This window comes from Raphanus sativus, unplaced genomic scaffold (genome assembly GCF_000801105.2).
Source record: "Raphanus sativus cultivar WK10039 unplaced genomic scaffold, ASM80110v3 Scaffold2265, whole genome shotgun sequence".
NCBI lineage: Eukaryota > Viridiplantae > Streptophyta > Magnoliopsida > Brassicales > Brassicaceae > Raphanus > Raphanus sativus.
In genome coordinates, this window is record NW_026617574.1 from 1 (window position 1) to 16,517 (window position 16,517).

A 16,517-nucleotide genomic window follows, 5' to 3' on the forward strand; every position below is an offset into this window, starting at 1 on the left:
TATATTTTTAAAATTACAATGTTGACTTTTAAAATATAGAGTGCGAGTTGTATGTGTTACTTTAGTTTCAAGGTCTCTCAAAAAAAGTATCTTAAAATAAGAAACATAAAATTATTTTCTATATTAGTTTTGTTATAATGGAAGATTTTGTGTGTGTTCATAACGAAATTCTTATTTGTCCACCCTTATTTAGAAATATCAACGAATCTTAATATGAATCTAAATATGTTTTTTAGCTAAAAACTATAAATGGTTCCTAAACTTCTCTATTTAATGGACAACTTCTATTTTAACCGGAATGGAACAATTTCACCAAATTTCCCTAGTAAAAAACCAATTTGTTAATTAGTAAATGAGATGTTAGCATCTATAACGATCATGAGAAAGACAATTTCTAACTATCTGTGACATTCGAACATGCTGACTTGTTGCATTTAGTAATGGTTTTGACAATAAATAGTTAGTGTGGTGCAAAGGATTAATGGTGAGGGTGATGTGTGGTTTACATCAATTTTAAATAACTTTAGCAACCAGACAACGTTTTTAAATTTCTCTCAGATTGGAAGTAATGATTCTTTTTTTATTTAGTTAAGTTTTAAGAGTATATTAATCATGTTCACGGTTTTTAAAATGTAAACACGGATAGCATGCATCAGGAAAGTTATTGGTTTTCTTGCATAGTGTAACATGGAAAGATACCATAGAGTTTATGTGCCAATACCAATAGATCAAATGTTAGTCTTTTAGACTTGAATCGCCATCAATTACTAAACATTATTAGAGTGAGATGAGTGGAATTTCTAGATTGATTATATGAGGGTTACGTCAATTGCGTTAAAGAAGAAGAATCGTAGAGGCTCCATTTTCCATCGTCAACATCAAATATAAAGAAATCCTGTAAATCAATGTTTTGACACCCGACCCGGACACTGAACCGGACGATTTACCGGGTCTCTGGATCAACCGTGGGTGAACCGCGGTTTAGTAAATGAATTAGTTTTATTATAAGATAATATATTAGCTATGAAAATAAATATATAAATACTAAAGTTAATATTTTAAATGTTTTCAAACATAAAGTAATAGTTTGGATATGTATCTATTTTATGTTTAATTTTTTTTGAAAATACTTAACTTTAATTTCCATTTTTGTATTTTTATTTGACATACAAAATATTAAGAAATAGTTTAAAAGTATTTAAAAAATATGTAACATAAGAGTTATGAAATCTAAAGAAAATCAAGACATAAAATTAAAACATCATTGTAATAAATTGTCAATAACAAAAATAAACTAACATCTAATAACAATTAATACCAAAACACATTAAATAAAGTTGAGAAAATATTTTAATTATTAAAAGGAGAATGCCACATGGCATTTTCTCTCCAAAGAAAAAAAAACTCAACTTTATTATATAAGATTGTGTTTATTATTCTGTTTAAAGCTATTTTGTTCCTCTAGTTATCAGTTCGAGTTTCTGTTTATTAGTTTTAAGCAATTTTTTCTGCGTATAGATAATTCAGTTTAAACTGCCGTAAACAATTTAGACAACAAAACAGCACTCTTACCCAAATATAACATAAAAACTGATAAAATAACTGAAAGAGTCTTAATTTTACATCCTTAATTTAGCAATATGTAATGAATATTCTAACCATTTTTCGTATAAATATCTATTTCACAATTCCCCATTTTCACAACAAACAAAAGTAGTAAGAAGAAACATTGACAATAGTATCACAATTTTTCTTTTCTAAAAATGAAGAGATCGGTGATATGCTTGCTAGTGATTTGTGCCGCCGTTGTAGCTATACCAGTGGAGGGTGTGAAGTACATAGATTTTGGTGCGCTTAACCCGTGCATGGGTCCTAATCCTCCTCCGGGATGCAATCCTCCAGGCTCCCACCATAAGAAACCTGTCCCTGCCAACGAGTATAGACGTGGATGTACCACCATCCATCGGTGCCGTCGAGACTGAACCCGATATGATGCTCATTATCTAAATTTCCGTCGTATGTCTTTGCTTTATAAAAAAATGTTGAAGTGTATGTATGTATATGCATGATATTATTGCATAAGTTATGAACTAAGAATTTCAAACTTAAAATCATTAGATTGAAATATAAAATATATCATATTTGCTGTAATTAAAGTGGGTTAATAAGCATGCAATTTTATTTACCGTTCAAAAAAATAATTGCTTGCTAGCAAAGCCAAATGGGTTAATAATCTTAACTAGATTTTGACACGTGCTTTTAAAGCGCGGAATTATTTTCGGTTGAAAGATATTTTATATAATAAATTTATAATTTTACTTATAATTTGTATATGCCTAACACAAAGCTTGGATCTGTATTGCAGGTCTAATTCCTTAAAACTGATATTATCATAAAGTTCTAGTTTTGTTTCTTAGCGTTTGTCTAATGATTGTGAAACAACTACATAAGCTCTTTACCCGTACTTTCTAGAATTCAATAACTAAATCTATTATTTTCACTGCAATCTGATTTGGTTGACTTATAACATCTTCTCATATAGGTTTTAAAGATTCAGGCTTAGTTGTTTGTTTAAACTAAGTCTATATCTATTATATCTCTAATTTGAAACACCTCGAGTGTTCTGCTGCACAATTCTCCAACCTTATTTGATTTTTTTTCCAACTTGCAGCAGAACACTCGAGGTGTTTCAAATTAGAGATATGTAGGATATTACTTCTCTTTAGAGATATGTAGGATATTACTTCTCTTTCCAATTTGAAAGCGTAGTGTAAGTTCCTGTTTGATATCTGAACATCTCTATGTGCTCGCAGTTTGAGTTGCAGAGGTAAAACAAAAGCTTAAGACAATGGAAACACTTGAAAAGGAACTCATCCACCGTCAGAGAGCTTTATTGAAAAAAAAACAATGATCCAGATTCCTCAGGTTTTTCCCACAATTTATATCTCTCCTATGTCTATATATCTATAAAACTTATTATTGAGCTTTTGTGCATCTTTGTTGAATTTGGAAAATTTTGTATCTTAAAGTTTCAAAATTTCTCACTTTTTGTTTGTTCTTCAACAGAGAACGTGTAAGAGGTCGAACAAACAGAGAGAGAGAGAGACTGGTCAAGTTGCAGATAAGAAGCGTTTACGAGAAAAACAGAGGCTGTTAAATCAATATGTTCACAGAGATAGTCCGAGTTAGGTAACGAATGAATGGAACGAGAGCTTTACTAAGGTTTAGCACAAAGGGTCAATGGATAAGAAGTATAACTCTTTCTGGGTTTCTCTCTCTAGGTGACTCGCTGCTACCGCCAAAGTAAAGTTTCAATCTTTGTAGTTTTTCAGTTTAGCTTTTTGGATTTATTGGGTTTCGAAGATCTGGACATCTTTAGAATCAGATTCAATCACTGTTTCATGTGCTAAGGTTTGTTAGGTACTCAGTAGACTTTGGTGTTTCATTGAAGTACCTGGAAATGGTTTTAAGTGGCAAAGACACAAACTTTTAGAGTATTGAGTTATGTGTCTTGATGTTTGGACGGTTGATTCTTCAGTATATTATCAGTTCTCTATCTGGACGTGTAATTAAAGAATATGTTCAGAAGCTTATAGTAATAACTTGAGATTCTGGTGGATGATCAAGAGGGAGTCAGGTGCAAGCGAGTGAAACACAAGAGAGTCAGATGCAAGCGAGGGAGACACAAGAGAGTCAGGGAGAACAGCAAGCAAGCGAGTCACAAGAGCAAACGAGCCAGTCTCAGCAAGTCTCTGTACCATTGAAACAGATCATAATCAGGAAATCAGTCAGGTGGTCTCTCAAAACAGTCCTATTGGTACTGGCCGGTCAGATACGAGTCAGTCTCAGAGCAGTCCCGTTGGTGCGGGGCAGTCTGAAATGAGTCAGACCACCCATGTGTCGGACTCGGATCCTCCTCCAGCACCAACGAGCCACACCCATACATCATCAGATTCTCAAGTGTCAGACCAGAGAGAGCCCGATGATGAGAAGATGGAGGACACCGCAACCTCAGAAAATGAGAGGTCCGAAGTTGAGAAGTTAAAGGAATCTTCTGCAGAAGAAGAAGACTGAGTGTAACCTTCTCCGACATGTATTGGTAGCATTTTTTAAAAGATTTTATTTTTATTTCAAATGAATTTTGTAGAATTAAATTAAAGATGTCACTGTATCATAAGCGATTGTAGAATTCAGGGTTTTGTTGGTCTCATTGTCACTGCAGTTTATATTATTTAGGGAAATTCCAACTGTAATTTTCATGTTGCTGCAGAGATTTGATTTGAGATTAGTCTGGATTTGAGCCAAGAATCGGGTTACATAGATATTCATTAACTGATATCGTATGAGTGATGCAAGTGCTAAATACTAGGATGCATGTAGACTCTTACGCATAGGCATGTGGTTTTTAAATAAACTAATTTGTTACAACTGATATCGCAGGTTGTAGAAGATGGATATGAGTTCTTTGCAAAGAGACAACTGGTGACAATATTCTCTGCACCCAACTACTGTGGTGAGTTTGACAATGCTGGCGCAATGATGAGTGTTGATGATAGCTTGACATGTTCGTTCCAAATCCTCAAGTCAACTGAGAAGAAAGGAAGATTTGGATACAACAACAACATTCATAGGACATATTTGATATTAATCAGACCTTTCTTGGTTTATCATCTTACTTAGATTCTCAAAAATATTTTTTTTGAGACTATGTCTCCTTTTCAAGGTTGTGTTTTGTTCCGAGGTGTTAATGGTCTGACTGAATTTGCTTATTCTATTTTTTTGTTTTGTTTTCCGAATCATTGTCCTTGAAATTGTATTTTTTAGCTCTTTCTCTCTAGATTCATTAATTCTGATATTTTTAGTGTTTTCAAGACATGTGTAGACATCAACAAGATTAGTTTTTATAGTTCTATAACTTACCTAAAACTTTTTATCATCTAGATGATCTCTGGAATTCAATTGTATATGGGGTGATAGTGTAAGTTGTTCTCAATCACATGTGCCATTGAGAATGGTGTTGTGTCTTTTGCGTATATTTTGCAAATGTGTGATGGTGAACACCTAGCCTCTCCATGTCAACTTTTACTGATAAAACACTTGGACATCTTCTGATTCTCTTCTTTTTTCGGGTTGCAAATACAAACTGCAACAGCCTAAAAAAATATTTTTCCGGTAGAGATCCAAATGCTCTCTTATTTTCACATGAAAAAAATTTATAGTCTACATTGATAATCAATCACTCAATAGAGGAATGGAATAATAAACAGTAATGTCGTAACACCCAATGTTAAGTGAAACTTTACTAATAAACACTTCCATCGTATAACAAATATTTAACAATATGCAAGTACAACTAAACGAATAACAATTTTATATCAACAGAAATACATGGGGGAATCTATATAATTTAGAACCTGAAGAGTTTTTTTTTTTGAGAAATGATTTTGGAAGATTTAAGAAATACTCTGATCGAAGTTTAAACTAAAAACTTCACTAAAACACTTTACAATGACTGAAAACTGCTACAAACCACAACTTCAAAATATTTCAAAACTGTTAAATATTTTATAAAATAAAAATCCAATAATTGAATATGAAATCGTAGAACCTACAATTTTGAACATTGCTACCGTGGCGTAGATGATACAAATATACTAAAGATTCATAATGGTCTTACAATGTTCATAATCTGGTTACAGGACCAAGTTCAAAATATTTATCGAAATAGCCATATGATACAAATATACTAAAGAGTATGTGGTGTTTGAGGCTTTTACTCATTAGTAGATTCTGGTTTGTAACGAGAGGTACAGACTTATTTAGTTATTTTTTGGTTTAAGGAAAAGGGCTAAGAGTTATTTTTATTGTATGTTTCAAGCCAAAACAAATATTCCTAGATTATTCAAGAGATAGAGATTCACTGTACGAATTATTTGGATGATCATTGTTTTAGTCACATCTATTATCATATGTATAAGTTTCATTTATGATTTTCTGTTTTATCATATGTGTTTTGCGTATAAAGTAAGAAAAATTGTTTTTACCTTTTATACATTAACTAAATTTCATTGATGTAATTTTAATTTAACTTAATATTATTAAATATTATCAAAATTTGTAGAAGTGTTAAAAACAATGATGTGTTACATTTTCAATATAAAACAAATAAAACAATGTTTTATTTTTACTTATATGAATAGTATGTATATAAATTAATGATTTATGAAAATGAAACTATATGTTTAAAAAATCATAAATTTAGTAAAACCAAATTTCAAAATTTAAATCTGCCAAAAACGGAAAATGGCCGAAAATTAAAAATATGTTGGAGGGAGAGTTCGTACCCTGGTCCAGGCGCCTGCACGAAGGATATTCCTATGTCGAATGAGACATCAGGAAAAAACATTTAAGGGTTTGAAAATATCTTCGGTCAAAGTATATAAACATCTAACTATGTAAATAAGTGTGTTCCATTTAACAAATGCAGATGACTCAGGTTTTGGATAAACAAAATATTTAAATAATCATTATAAGAAAACTGAGCAAACCACGTTTATTCGGAATATTCTGGATAACGCGGTTTCTTAAAAATCACATATATTCGGTATATTATAGATTCCCAAACTAAAATTACTTTTTAATCTCGGCTAGATTCGATTATAATTAGTTTGTTTTTATCGGATTGAGCACCCCTAAATAATTCACCGACTTTCTTATTGCTTTGAGAAATACATCACTCTCATTCTAAACACAAACATTAAAACATATGATCGAAAAATAAACTATCAACACACTTTTTTGCGCGTAGCGCGGAGAAAGAATCTAGTTACATATAAACGGTTTCATAACTAATATATTCAACATATGTATCTTTAATATTCCACAAATCTAGCGTTTGTTTCAAAATCTAAAACCAACACAACGTACAAACAATTAAAATCATGATTAATCATAAATTTGGAGGGTGATTGGTTTAGTCTGTGAGTGCTGTACACAGCTTTAATCTTCTCCACGGCACTCGAGTGAAATCAATCAAAGCTTTGATCAATTTTTTAGTCTCACAGCCATATCTATCTTTTATTTTATTTTATGGCTGTGGAGAGCTAAATTCCTAGAGTGCTCTTTCAACTGCTTTTGAAAATATTTTCTCTCCTTTATATCAATCCATGTACGCTTGCTTTCCTATATAGTAATATATTTCATTAATATAAATATAATGATATATTTCTTGCATACATAATCCACAAAATATTACAAATACTATGAATATACATACATATATATATATATAAATGTTTCACATACATATACAAATAAAAATTACATGTACTAATTTATATCATAATCATCTTATAATTTTTAAAATAACTAATTAACTTATAAATTTTAATTTTAAAATATTATTATTTAGTTCTAGTTTTAATTTTAATATAATAGAGTTTAATTTTAGTATAAATACATAATGTTAATACTAACCAATCATGCTTTTTAGAAAAAACTTACAGCTACAATCTTAATAGTAACTAGATTTTGACCCGCACAACCGTGCGGATATTTTTCATATTTATATATTTATTCAGTTATTTAATTAGTATATATTTTAAGATTATTCATATATATAAATGTTTAAATCACTATTTCAACTACAATAATTTTATAGTTTTCATGCTGTTAATTAACTAACTATTTCAAATGATCACATATAAATATATATATATATATATATATATATATATATATATATATATATGTTGCTTCTTATTATGTATGTATTTTATATTTAATTTATTATGATCCCGATCCGTAATTCAAAGTGCTAGATTTCTTTTAAAAATTTGTTTTGTTTATTCAGTTTATATAATAAATTATTGTATATGTAAGAGTTTAAGAAAAGTTAACTTTTTATACATCTATCTTATTAAAATAGAAACATTACAACTTCTTCTAGGTGGATTTTAAAGTTGGACCTTATGTAATTAATGTTATATTAATCTACTTATTATTAGACATGTCTTTTTATAAATAATTAATATCAACCATTACCATAGTTTTTCACTTCTTACCTTATTATATCAACTACGCATGTTTCTTTATATTGCATATATTTTACTATAAGCTAGATACATCCGCTAGCATATTATATTATAAGATAGATTATTAATAATACATCTACTAACATATAATACTATACGACAGATTACTAATAATACAATATATTATCTGTATTCATTAACTTGCATCTATCAATATTAGCAATACTATGAAGACGACTAACTATATACTTTGAACCTATAAACCATGATATACTAATTTATAACAAAAATGATATTACTGTTACAAATTAGTTTTTATAAAAATTATTTATAGCAGCAATTTGTTATATAAGATAAATTTATTTTTTTTCCTGTTCAGAAAAAAAGAAACCTATGAATGTATACCATTAATTTAGCCAAAAATCTTCCGAATAAATAGTAAATCTCACCAACCCAAAAAAAATGAATTAAAAATATAACAAAAGATATTATGTTTGAAATTTAGCTCACTGGGTCGGGTATAAATCTGTTCATTTCAGGTATGAGTTCTTCGAGTTCTCAACATTTGGATCTAAGTAGGTATTTGATTTTTTTTTTGTCCGGGTCGATTTTTTTTGGTTCCGGATCATTCTAACTTTTTTTATATTATAAATCTTAAATAATATACAACATGTATATAAAGTATGTGAATCAAAAGATAAATCCGCGCAGGTGCGCGGGTCATGATCTAGTGTATCTATTATATTAAAACAGAAGTCATAACTTTGATTCATGTGTGATATTTTAAAAAATAGATCCTTAACTAGAAATGACTTACCATTCATTGATTACTAAATATATTGTTCATTAATATATTGTTTCTAATCTATTAATCCTAAAAATCAGGATTGGTTAATATACACATATTCTAAAATTTTAATCATAATATCTTTTGATATCTTTTCATTTAAAATTTATATATATATATATATATTTTAAATTTCGAAAATCTATTAAAAAGATCTTATCAAGATCTTAATTTTCAAAATTATATATAACTTTTTAACTAATTCCGAAATTAGTTTTCAAATATTATTATAAATTAATATATTCAGTTGTCTTTTATAAAATGAAAAATAAAATATTATATCTTATTTTTATCGATAATATAATCACAATCAGTCAGGTTAATTTTTTTATCATATTGAACTTAATATGATAAATTATATTAAACTGATAAAATATTTATCTTAAAAATATAATATGATGACAAAGCGGCTTAACATTAACAGACTATATACTATATGTACAAAAATTAACATATATTTCACTTTTGTAAATATAATTATATCGTGTAAAATGAATAAACATAGAAAATACTGCTAAAAATAAATCCAGTTTATTAATGTTAAACCATTCTACCAACATATTATATTTTTAGAATAAAAGTTTTATATTTATGAAAATAAAATATACTAACTTATCAATTTAAAATAATTTTATCATATTTAGTTCAATATAGTAATTTTAATTAAAATGTTAGATTTGTTAAAAATGGCATACTTCAGAATTATTTTGTATTTAATTTACTATAATCCCGAACCGTAATTCAAAAAGCTAGATTTCTTTTAGTAATTTGTTTTGTTTATTCAGTTTATATAATAGATCATTGTATATATAAAATTTTAAGATAAGTTAATTTTTATAAATTAATATTTATTTTTATCTTAAATAAAAATGAAGATATTAAATGATATTATTTAATATGAAGATCAATAATAGATAAAAATGCCGTGTGACCAAGTCTAGTAAGTAGTCCATTTTTTAAAAAAAATCACACATAAATTAGAAGTCACGACTTCTGTTTTAATATAATAGATGGAACAGAGAGAATAGAAATATACAAATATTAAAACTAATACTATAAATTATCTTCATGCATTGATGGTTTTATGAAAATATATATCATATTTTCAAATACATTTTGTTAATTATTTATTAACTATAAAAATAATTAATATATTAATTTCTTTTAAACTTAATTTATGTGTATTTTTACAGTTTTGACATGAAATCAATTCAAATTATTATAAATGAATAAATACTTTAATTTAAATGATATAATTTTTAGTCCTAAATTTTTATAAAATTATCATATATATATATATGGATTTACACTTCCAACACATATCTTTTCCTATTTTTTTGAAAATCTCACTTTTAAGTTACGTTTTCATACGCTTTCGCTTTCACGTACCTGTTTCTGTTTCCATGTATCACGAGAGAAGAATTATCTTTTTAATCGGTAGGTATTAGACATCATTCAATTAGTTGACAAAAAAAAAAGACATCATTCAATTTTGTATTTATTTTTGACCTTTATATATTGTAGGAATAGTGTTTGTCATCACCACAACTTTATATTTTTTTTATTATTTATACTTATAGTTCCCTCAATAAATTTGCTTGGTTGTTCTGTAATGTATATATGTTTATTATATTTTCAATATTTAAGAGCTATATATAAATAATTAGATATTTATTTTAAAATACGTGGCATGCCTCTCCATCCTTTAAAAAAGAGTAAAATACTTAATTAAAACCATTAATTAATTTATATTAAATATATAATGTATATGAACTATATATATACATTTAGAGTAAATTATACGAAGAATTTAGATATATATAAATTCAAGATTGATTGTTAATATAAGAAGTAAATTTGGGATATTAAGTACTAAGGAGTCTAACAATAAAATGTTAACTGAAACTTAGTTATGATTTAACTATTCTTTTATATTCAGAAATTTTTTGAAGCTTTCTTCATCTTTTTCCTTTTAATTTCTACACAACTATGTTCTGGACAATATACACATTTTTCTCTATATGAGATACTATAATTAAAACCAAAACATAGATACTATATTTTTTTCCTTTCAAATTGAAACAATTAAAACATAAACAAATGATTACATGAAAAGTCGATAAGTTTTATAGTTTTGGAAAGTTTGCATAGATACTATAGTTGTTAACTGGAAAATATGATATACACCAACATGTTGTTTCTCAAGCATAGACTCAAATCTTTTGGAAATTTAAAATATGTATTTTTCTTGTTTTCTTTCTTTATTTGCATCATAAAATATATGAATTAAGTATTTATGCTTTTAACAGTACAATTATTCTTTTGAGAAGTTTATAATTAAAAACTTATCATGTTTCTATTATTTGAAAATTTTAGATTTAATGATTATTCTTCAGTAATGCTTTTAGATGTATAAACTTCATAGCTTGTTGATAAATCAAACAAATGTTGAAATTTTTTATTTTTCAGGTTTGGATCTTAGACAATTTTAAAATTAGAACATTGACTCTGTGACACAAATGACCATCCAACACTTTTGGGTTCAAGTAAACAAACAATATGTCTCTTACCTTAAATCTCAAACCACCCAAATCCACTTTCAAAATTCACAACTTTTCTCAAAAACAAAGAGGCAGTGGGAGAATTCATAGGAGACGTGAGGAAGCTAGCGAGCAAGATGATGGTACTGATGGATGAAAATTTGGGTTTACCTAAATGTTACATAAAGAAAGATTTAACGAAGGGATGGACGATGGAGAAGATACAACTTTTTTTGGAACCAAAATTTTTACACTAAGTAAGATCCAGTAAGCTGTTTACAATCTTACAATTTGTACATAATTATACATTCAAAAGAAACAATCTTCTTTGGCGTACATAAGCTGAAGTTCCTGAACCGCTGGTTGGAATGATTCTGAACGAAGACATTAAAAAAATTGAGGATTTAGAAAGTCGGAAGAAAATGCAAAATACATGAAGATGAAAGTCTAACCACATTATTAATCACTCCGCTCCCTCCAAATGCATACACATTAAGCACCCTGATTGAATTAAAGTCTAACCACATTATTAATCACTCCGCTCCCTCCAAAAAAAAATGTTCACTCACCTTTGTGGAATCACATGCTTGACATCTCATAGTTAAAATCTGACTCTTTGATAACTTCTGGAAGCTCTGCGTTTAGATTGTTTATATGCAATTACAAATTCCAAGACTTCAGGAAAAAATGGGAAGCTTTAAAATAGGTTGAGCTGAGACAATTAGGTTTTACCTCACGTGAGAAAGCAACATACTTCACATGAACACCATCGAGTATACCACCAGTTCAAAGAGGAGAATCAAACTTATACCTGAATTTCGGAAACATAGATCTGACGAACGATGATGATCTGCAAAAATCTATCGAACAACAGTCGTAAGAATTTTTGTAACATCTACAAAAGAGTTTCACACTATCTTTATCTATCATGGTAAAGTTTCAGACATAATAAATTCACATGTCTGATCACATTATTGAGACAAAGACATAGCCCACTACGGTAAATCCTAATATCCCACCAAAATTATTTAAAAAAACCCTCAAAAAACTTTGATATCTAAATCCATTAAAAACAAATCTATAAGATTTACCATTGTTCAACCCAAGAACAGTCATGATAAAAATGGACTATCTTTTCTAGAGGAAGAATGGTATAATGGTACCTGAACAGGATAGAGATTCTTATCCTTGGATAATCTGGTATATCTAGAAGGCTAAGAACGACAAACTCTTCAGGGGGATAGATAGAGATCCAGTAGAACTCGTACGTTATGCTGAGAGTGAATGTCAGGCCTGGTATGATGCAAATGAGGTGATACCATCATTGATACAGGAAAACAATGTCGAAGAAACACAAGTCATAAGCTTGGGTAACATATGTTTGCTAGATGGGTCCTGGACAGCCAACGTTCAGTATAGTGGATGTGGATAGGTTTGGATGGATAGTGGCGGGAAGAATCAACTCATGGGAGCACGAAATCTCTCTAGACAGGAATCAGCTTTGCACTCGGAACTTGAAGCATTGAGATGGGCAATGGAGAATATGCTACAACACTCGACATGCCAGAGCTTTGGAACAGACTGCAAGGACTTGATTGCCATGATTAAGGAGCCTCATGCTTGGCCAAGCTTTGCCACGGAATTGGAGAGGATAAAAACATTACTAATATGCTTCCCCGACTTCAATATCTCCTATGTTCCTCGAGCGCGCAATCAGTTCTCAGATTTTTTAGCTAAGACGGCTAGATCCTTCCATAGGGAGTTATTTTTTATTGGTTGTTCTATTCCGGTCTGGTTACCCAGACCACCTCAAGTTTGAGTAATAGAATAGCCGTTTGTCGTCAAAAAAAAAAAAACAGTCATGATAAATAAAATGCACGCAGCTCGAGGTTGGTGATGAATAAGTAATAGCTAATAACTTGAAAAGTCCACAACACAATGGGATATCAAACATTTTAGAATGATATTTTGTGACTGGTCCCTGCTCCATGTTACTAATTGAAGACAACTAATATTGTGAAACAGGAAAGTTAAGCATACCTTTGCTCAGTTACGCTTAATTTGAAGTCTATTCTTCATGCCGAGTGCATCTTTTGTATAGACCAGTTGAGGCATTTACCATTATTCATCTTCAACTGTTCCTTCTCATTAATTGAAAGCAAAGTTTTTCATAGTCTATTTAACTATTTTGTTTCTCCGCATAGGTCATAGACTCATTGTTAACCGCTTTCAATCAGACATTGTTGGAATCCAGAAGGTTGGTCGATCTGCACTCTGTTCCTTAGACCATACACAAGAGAAACGAAAGACTCCTGGGAGAAAAAGAAAATGTACAATACAAATCATAGTGATAAACTAATACTTCTAAAACTATCTCAAAGAAGCTAATATATCCTCTGAACTAAAAAATTAAAAATCAACTCATCAAACTAACCTGCTGAAGCTATTTCTTAAAGTCGAGTAGAGAGAAAGAAATGCTCGTATTTGTTTTTATTCCCAATACCTCTACAAACACTCGTCTGCTGGATATGTGCCTCCTACTGCTCACATCTAACAACTCACATCTAACATCCACGACTGGCACATCAAGCGAAAAACCTGCACTTTCAATAAAAGCTCGTCATCTCAACTATACAAATGAATTTCATATACACATCATACAGAATCCATGCCTACAACTTAAAAGATGATAATCACTCTATACCCAGTTTCTGCAACTCTGCAACCACACGTCTACCAAATAGATCCAACGAAGGCATCATAGACATAATTAAAAGTCGCGAGGGAAGATTCAAAAGAGAGAGATGGAACCTGATCGATTAGGGGCGGCGCGTTGAAGCTTCGACGTCGGGAGTGGCACATGACCTCTGTTAATATAGTGAGGGCAGAGAAACTAGTGCAGAAAGTAAAATAGACACAAAGTTTGTTAACGGGGTTCGTTTCCTACATTCCCGGGACCTCGTCTAGATTTCATTGACTTAGAACAAGGAGCAACCTACAATTGCTATATGGTACAACACACACGAGTGTCTACCACTCTTTTCTAAGGAGCAATCTACAAAGATTAGGAATACAACGGATCCCATCCGGACACGCCATAGCACACTGTCTTCTACAGCTGCAATCTTCACAGACCTCTTCAATGAAACCTCCTTTGCTAAACTCCCCCTGAGTCTAGGCTTCGATCTTCCACTTCTCGGAAGTACTTCACCAAGTACGTCAGCACCTAACGCACAGCAATGACACCAAGCTTGATCACCCAAGCACACACGAAGCTACCCACGAGCTCCACACACGATGGCTAACTCCACCACACAAAGCGCCAACACCAAGGACACCAAACTAAGTCCACATCAGACTCCATCGACAACTACTACAGACACTGCTTCGACACCAAGCAGATACACCAATATACAATGAGATCCTCTTACTCTTCTATTATGTGAGGTCTTACTTTCTCATAAGGCACGTCCCTCCTTATATAGCAGACCAGAACTTGTTCTCCACGTCTTTAACTTAATCTCCAAGTCTTCCACTTGCTCTCCAAGTCTTTCCAATACACATAAGGTAACTTTCCATTATCTTTATTGGAAAACTTCACCTTCAAGCAAACTCCTTTTGCTTTATGGAAAATGTCCATATGTCTTCAAGCACATATCATCTTTCCTTTTCTAACTCAGGAAGCCCACGATCATCAATAAACCCGAACTCTCATTCAGCTCCATCTTCATGCCACACGCTTGTAGTACCTCCTGTAGTACTTCACAAACTAATACAGAACATCTGAGGAATCTACATCTTCAATCTCCCCCTTTTTGACTATGCATGTGCACTCATCATAACTGGTTTGAAAACCACGTCTTCAATCTCCCCCTATGAGTCACATCATGGTCAAAAACCAATTCGAAGATCAACACCTTCCAAATCTATGAAGAAATCCCATCACGCCATCTTCAGCGATCTCCAATCAAACTTTGTTCTACTTCCTGAACAAGTTTCTGTCCTCACCTTGATCTACTCGAAACTAAGTCGTTAACTCTATCGAGCCCCGCTCTAATACCACTTGTTAATGTAGTGAGGGCAGAGAAACTAGTGCAGAAAGTAAAATAGACACAAAGTTTGTTAACGGGGTTCGTTTCCTACATCCCAGGGACCTCGTCCAGATTTCATTGACTTAGATCAAGGAGCAACCTACAATTGCTATATGGTACAACACACACGAGTGTCTACCACTCTTTTCTAAGGAGCAATCTACAAAGATTAGGAATACAACGGATCCCATCCGGACACGCCAGAGCACACTGTCTTCTACAGCTGCAATCTTCACAGACCTCTTCAATGAAACCTCCTTTGCTAAACTCCCCCTGAGTCTAGGCTTCGATCTTCCACTTCTCGGAAGTACTTCACCAAGTACGTCAGCACCTAACGCACAGCAATGACACCAAGCTTGATCACCTAAGCACACACGAAGCTACCCACGAGCTCCACACACGATGGCTAACTCCACCACACAAAGCGCCAACACCAAGGACACCAAACTAAGTCCACATCAGACTCCATCGACAACTACTACAGACACTGCTTCGACACCAAGCAGATACACCAATATACAATGAGATCCTCTTACTCTTCTATTATGTGAGGTCTTACTTTCTCATAAGGCACGTCCCTCCTTATATAGCAGACCAGAACTTGTTCTCCACGTCTTTAACTTAATCTCCAAGTCTTCCACTTGCTCTCCAAGTCTTTCCAATACACATAAGGTAACTTTCCATTATCTTTATTGGAAAACTTCACCTTCAAGCAAACTCCTTTTGCTTTATGGAAAATGTCCATATGTCTTCAAGCACATATCATCTTTCCTTTTCTAACTCAGGAAGCCCACGATCATCAATAAACCCGAACTCTCATTCAGCTCCATCTTCATGCCACACGCTTGTAGTACCTCCTGTAGTACTTCACAAACTAATACAGAACATCTGAGGAATCTACATCTTCAATCTCCCCCTTTTTGACTATGCATGTGCACTCATCATAACTGGTTTGAAAACCACGTCTTCAATCTCCCCCTATGAGTCACATCATGGTCAAAAACCA

The 16,517-nt window shown here is 31.4% G+C and overlaps 1 protein-coding gene and 2 long non-coding RNA genes across 7 annotated transcripts; 2 read left to right on the forward strand and 1 right to left on the reverse strand.

The window, feature by feature from the left end:
- The first annotated feature begins 1,763 nt into the window (after positions 1-1,763).
- Positions 1,764-1,982, forward strand: LOC108811088 (protein RALF-like 11). Its single transcript, XM_018583144.1, has one exon. The coding sequence runs from the start codon at positions 1,764-1,766 to the stop codon at positions 1,980-1,982; it is 219 nt and encodes a 72-aa protein (XP_018438646.1).
- Positions 1,983-2,636: 654 nt separating this feature from the next.
- LOC130505427 (uncharacterized) lies at positions 2,637-4,361 on the forward strand. 2 transcript variants are annotated; one of them, XR_008941667.1, is made up of 4 exons: positions 2,637-2,704; positions 2,814-2,925; positions 3,067-3,303; positions 3,628-4,351. It is a non-coding gene; the product is annotated as an uncharacterized LOC130505427 (long non-coding RNA). The 2 variants fall into 2 exon arrangements; XR_008941666.1 differs by having other exon boundaries at positions 3,067-4,361.
- A 7,203-nt stretch (positions 4,362-11,564) lies between these two features.
- LOC130505428 (uncharacterized) lies at positions 11,565-15,619 on the reverse strand. Of its 4 annotated transcripts, XR_008941669.1 has the most exons (8): positions 14,232-15,619; positions 13,855-14,018; positions 13,461-13,732; positions 12,584-12,713; positions 12,153-12,280; positions 11,990-12,055; positions 11,873-11,937; positions 11,565-11,794 (listed from the first exon to the last, which is right to left on the reverse strand). It is a non-coding gene; the product is annotated as an uncharacterized LOC130505428 (long non-coding RNA). The 4 variants fall into 4 exon arrangements; XR_008941670.1 differs by lacking the exon at positions 12,584-12,713 and having other exon boundaries at positions 14,232-15,609; XR_008941671.1 differs by lacking the exons at positions 12,584-12,713; positions 13,461-13,732; positions 13,855-14,018; positions 14,232-15,619 and having other exon boundaries at positions 11,634-11,794; positions 11,873-11,921; positions 12,153-12,526.
- Between the last annotated feature and the right edge of the window lie 898 nt (positions 15,620-16,517).

Bases quoted from the DNA above. Each gene is read 5' to 3' on its own strand.
- LOC108811088 (XM_018583144.1), top strand. From the start codon at position 1,764: ATGAAGAGATCGGTGATATGCTTGCTAGTGATTTGTGCCGCCGTTGTA.